A 5,289-nucleotide genomic window follows, 5' to 3' on the forward strand; every position below is an offset into this window, starting at 1 on the left:
CGGTACTACCGCTAGTTGAAGAAAATCTTGATAATTGTGTTTAAGAACGGTCGAGTCCATATTCCGTCGGGTGCTTCGTTTCTACATGTCGTTTCAACAACCCATAGCCGCCGCCGAATTTGTAGGAAGCATTGCAGTGCTTACATTTTGCACGCATTTCTCCCGACGGAAGAGTGACCTTCTCAAAATGTTTAGTAAAAATAGAAGATTTTAGAGGAGAAGTTCCGAACCTTAGAAGTAATTGCATCGGTACTTCCTTGTGTGTCGGGTGTCGGATTCGGAAGATGCTCGATCTCATCATCGGTGGATTGAATGTTGGGGTCCTCCTCCATTGATTCATTATGTGCTTTAGAGCTTAGAGAATCGCACATGAGCCTCCTTCCATTGTAATTGAAAGCGAAAGCGTGTAGAGAATACGAAAATGAGATTAAGAGTAGAGAAGATGTGTGTGAAAATGATGAAATAAGCTCTCTATTTATAGAGTTTTGATAGTAACGGACACTAAATCATAGCCATTGATCAAAAAACGGTCAAATGATCCTAACCGTTGAAAAAAAATACCTAAAAAACCCTCCCAACGGCTACGAACCGCCGGTTAACCGGCGGTTCCAACGGCTATGAACCGCCGGTTAACCGGCGGTTCAAGCCGTTTAAAAAAAAAAAAAAAAAAAATTCTGCGGCTGAACCGCCGGTTCAACCCGCCGGTTAACCGGCGGTTCGCCGGTTTTACATCCAATGAACCGGAACCGGCCCGGCAACTTGCCGGGCCGGTTCCGGTTCGACCCGGCGAACTGGGTCAACGGGCAACCGGCCCGTTGACCCGGTTACGGGCCCGGGCCGGGTCCGGGCCAGACCCGGCCCGGGGTCAGGTCTACGAGCAAGCGTGAAGGCTTCAGACTTCACTAACCTTTGACGTGCAGCCACCGCGCGTCCACATGCCTTTGCTTTGCTCCTTAGTCCTTCCTCGCCTCGCGGCTACGTTCCAATTCCCACAGCTTGCATTAATACGATGCGATGCGATGCGATACGCACAGTAATTACTTATCCTCAGAACACGTAATTAGTGAAGATATATACATTGTGTATCAGGCGTCGGATCGTGAATGCGTGTTATGGCTACTGCCTCCGCCTTGTCCTGCTTCTTCATACTCTTCTTGGCGCTGCTGCTGTTGCAGGTGCAGGTCCATGCAAGGCGGCACAGCTGCTTCTCTGCCATATTCAGCTTCGGCGACTCGCTGCAGGACACCGGCAACTTCGCCCATACCTTCTTCAACACCACGGTCAGTCGGCCGCCGTGGGGGAATACCTACTTCCACCGCCCCACGGGCCGCTTCTCTAACGGGCGACTCATCATAGACTTTATCGGTGAGTCGATCACTGACTTTTGGGCATCGAGACGGCCGCGTGAATCTCAATTTGCATGATTTGTTAGTTGATATATATGTTGCAGCGGAACGCGTTGGGCTGCCATTGGTGCAGCCCTACCTCGGCGGAGGAGACTTATCCAAAGGAGCAAACTTCGCCTTCGCCGGAGCAACGGCGTTGAGCCTGAACGAGTTGAGCAGGTTCGGGGTGGATACGACTGGGTGGTTGAGGAAGAACACCCTGCACGCCCAAGTTAACTGGTTCGAGCAACTCCTCCAGTCCAATCCTTCGTTTCAAGGTAATATTTAATTAATTTGGATTTTAATTCGCTTTAGAGATTAATTTCTGTATGAGTTTTCTTTAGCTCGAAATGTTTTGTGTTGAAGAAGCTGCAAAATAGATCCTTCGAGTACGTAGTTAATCCTCCTCCTTTCTCTCTCTCTCTCTCTCTCCCTTCACTTCTGAAGTCACACAATGACGACGTTACCCATATTATCAGTAAAAAATAAAAAAATACTAAATTTTCAAGCATAAGTTATTTAAAAATAATTTATTTATTTAATAAACATTTTAATTAACTAAATAAAATTAAAAATTTTCAATGAAATATAAAAAATATTAATTAAATTTGACAATGAGTGATAAATTGTTATAACACTTTCAATATACATTTTAATTGTTGTTTTTAATTTTTTATTTAGTAATTTTAACATGTGTGACTTAGAGGTTACAAATTCGGGTTGCAAAAATAGTCTATCTCAAAGAATAATAAAATTGTGTACAATAGATTTCTACTCGGGACCCACATTGATAAGTGTTTGTGTATCAAATTATTCTTTTATCAATTTTAACTTCGATAAATTATCAATCAAATTTATTTTGCAAAAAATATTTAGTTAGTAATCTGTTTTTTTTCATTGACAATGAAATCTAAAACAAGAGTTTGTGTACATAATAACTTGGGAAGGAACTGGACACAACAATAATGATATAAAAAGAAACAATGAGAAAAAATATATATTTTAGAGAAAAATAGTCTAGTACAATATTAAATATATTTTTGGACTTTTAAAAATGTTTTATAAAAATATTAATTATTAATGAGTATGACTTATAAATATTTTTAGTTTATTAGACAAACTTAACTTTGATCCTAAATCAAACTTTATCAATAAAAAATTACTTGTCAAATTTTAGTCAAAAAATAATAAATAATTACAAGTCAAATCTAATTTTGATAGTAAAAAATTAAAATTATCAACAAATCTAAAAATTATATATCAAACCTAATTTGGACATTAAAAAAAAAATAAAAAATTACATGTCAAATCTAACTTAGTCAAAAATGAAAAATTATTGTTGATTAGTTAAAAGATTATGATCAAATTTAACTTTAAATTTGACCTATAAAAAATTAAAAATCATCATTAAATCTAACTTCAACCAATAAAAAAAATTAAAAATTACTAGTCAAATCTAATTTAATTAATAAGAAATTAAAATTATCAATAAAAATAAATCTTTGACTAAAATTTATTTTAGTTGATAATTTTAAATATTTACTATCTATATATATAAAATTAGGAGGGTCCTAATAAAATAGGGGTCATAAATAAGGCTTAGTGGCGTATACCTTAGTTCGTCCTAGGCATAGGCCTTAGCAACCCTGGAATTGACTTTTGTGGGAAATGTGACTAGAAAAAGGGGAAAAATCGAGAATATCGAAAAAGTCAAATGTATAATTAATGCACTAAAATTTAGTTCCTCTTTTTCATTTTATAAAAGTTAAAAGAGTACCTATTTTTATTATTTATTATAACAATTTATTATTATTATTAAAACAACATTTCATTCCGTCTCAATATTTTTTTATTTTTAAAATTATTTTTTTATTTTTGATATTAGTATAATAATTATAAAATTATAATTGCTATAATATTTTAATTCTGATCAATATTAATAATTTACATATTATAGCAAATACGATTAACTACTGTAATATAAATTACTACAATATAATCACTTCATTTCTAGTAAACGGTACTTATCAATATTATATTATAGTAGTTATAAATTATTAATACTTTAATTAATTTTATTAATATTAGTTAATATTATATTGTAGGATCATAACTGCTAAATACATTAGTTAATATTATATTGTAGCCGTTGCTAATCTTAATTACTAAAATATAAACAATTGATTTTTGGTAACATCATATTGTACCAACTATAGGATTACAATTGTTATGATGGTATAAACTGCATCATATAAATTATCAAAATCAAAAGTAATTTCGATTTCAAAAATAGATAATTTTGATAATAAATTTAAAAAAAAATGCCCTTTGACTATTCTAGTAAAAAGGATTCTTTTTCATTTTTATTTTTTTATTTAGCCCAATAATTTAATTAGCACTTTATTCCTTTAAAAAACATTTCACCACTATCGAAAATATGCTTATATGCTTAAGATTAATTATCTTTATATATTTTCTTGTATGACAAAAACTTCGTAAATGGACTTCGACGTGAAACCGCGAAGTGGGGGTTCGATTCTTGCTGGGCGCATGCCCGCGGGTGTAGAATTTCTTGTGCACATGGCCATCAAGTCCGGAGCCGCTTATGCCGAATAATCTGCGCAAACTTTGTTTGACAATAATATTAATGTAATAATTTTCAGATCCCAACTTCTTGGAGAGGTCACTGTTCATAGTTGGGGAGATCGGAGGGAATGACTACAACGCAGCTCTCCGTCAGGAGCTTCCATATGACAAACTCATAAGCATCGTCCCCCGTGTAATTCACGCCATCTCCTCCAGCGTCACTGTAACCACTCTCTTAAGTATAATTATGATAATTAATTAATTTAATTTCTACACTAATCACTTAGATTTGCTGCACTAATAATCTAACGAACAGAGGTTGATCAGAATGGGTGCAAAAACTCTGATAGTCCCCGGAAACCTGCCTATCGGCTGTGTCCCGGCGTGGCTCTGGCAGTATCACCAGGACAACCCCGGCGACTACGATGGCAACGGGTGTCTGCTGTGGCTGAACCGGTTCTCCGAGTACCACAATGGCCGCTTGACGGCTCGGTTGAGCCGGTTCGCGAGGGTATACCCCAACGTTACCATCGCGTATGCGGATTATTTCGGGGCCGGGATGCGGATGTTCTCCGACCAACTCCGGTTCGGTATGCGTATATATGTATGGTTAAGTGAGCCGGACCGAGGTTCGACCGGATCGAGTTGGTTCACGTAAATGCGTATGGTTTGTGCAGGAATCAGCGAACCTTTTGCGGTTTGTTGCGGAGGCAACGGGCATGGGTGCGAATCGACCGGACCGGTTTGTAGAAACCCGCGGAAATATGCTTCGTGGGAGGGGTTCCACCCGACGGAAGCAACTTACAAGGCCATCTACGACGGTTTGGTCGAGGGACCATTTGCGATTCCTTTACTAAAGAAAAAATGCTGATTTCAGCTAGCGCGATATTTTATGCTGGGAGGAATAATTATTATGCTTGACCATGTTGAAATCAAACAGAAAAAGAGAAAATAGAAGAAAAAAAAGGAAATAGCTACTTTATTGAATTTATACAAATTAACTAGTATGAATATTATAGTAATAGATTATCTCAATAGTTATGAAAATAATAATAATTATGATATGACTGCAACATTTAATATGGTACAAATGTGTTTGTATACTTCTTCTGTAAAAGAAACTAATCTATCTCTCCAACAAAAACATTTACAGCTCAGCAGCATTCTCATCCTAACTTTGCTTATATTTAGAGGAGATATTTCTAATCTTAAATATCCTTGTGTAGGAATTTGAAATCATAAAGGATAAAAAAAATATAAAGTGAGACATTTAATAGATGGATCCATAAATATAAAATATTTAATTATAAAATTTTAG

General features: G+C 36.0%; 1 protein-coding gene across 1 annotated transcript; it reads left to right on the forward strand.

The window, feature by feature from the left end:
* The first annotated feature begins 1,030 nt into the window (after positions 1-1,030).
* LOC121990279 (GDSL esterase/lipase At1g28570-like) lies at positions 1,031-4,952 on the forward strand. The gene is made up of 5 exons (XM_042544444.1): positions 1,031-1,365; positions 1,451-1,663; positions 4,049-4,194; positions 4,288-4,561; positions 4,649-4,952. The coding sequence occupies exons 1-5, from the start codon at positions 1,104-1,106 to the stop codon at positions 4,840-4,842; spliced, it is 1,089 nt and encodes a 362-aa protein (XP_042400378.1). The 5' UTR covers positions 1,031-1,103; the 3' UTR covers positions 4,843-4,952.
* Positions 4,953-5,289: the final 337 nt, after the last annotated feature.

This window comes from Zingiber officinale, chromosome 6B, assembly GCF_018446385.1.
Source record: "Zingiber officinale cultivar Zhangliang chromosome 6B, Zo_v1.1, whole genome shotgun sequence".
Classification (NCBI taxonomy): domain Eukaryota; kingdom Viridiplantae; phylum Streptophyta; class Magnoliopsida; order Zingiberales; family Zingiberaceae; genus Zingiber; species Zingiber officinale.

Coding starts and splice junctions, on each gene's coding strand:
- LOC121990279 (XM_042544444.1), top strand. CDS start 1,104: ATGCGTGTTATGGCTACTGCCTCCGCCTTGTCCTGCTTCTTCATACTC. Junction 4,195..4,287: donor CCATCTCCTCCAGCGTCACT/GTAACCACTCTC, acceptor TCTAACGAACAG/AGGTTGATCAGAATGGGTGC. Junction 4,562..4,648: donor CTCCGACCAACTCCGGTTCG/GTATGCGTATAT, acceptor TGGTTTGTGCAG/GAATCAGCGAACCTTTTGCG.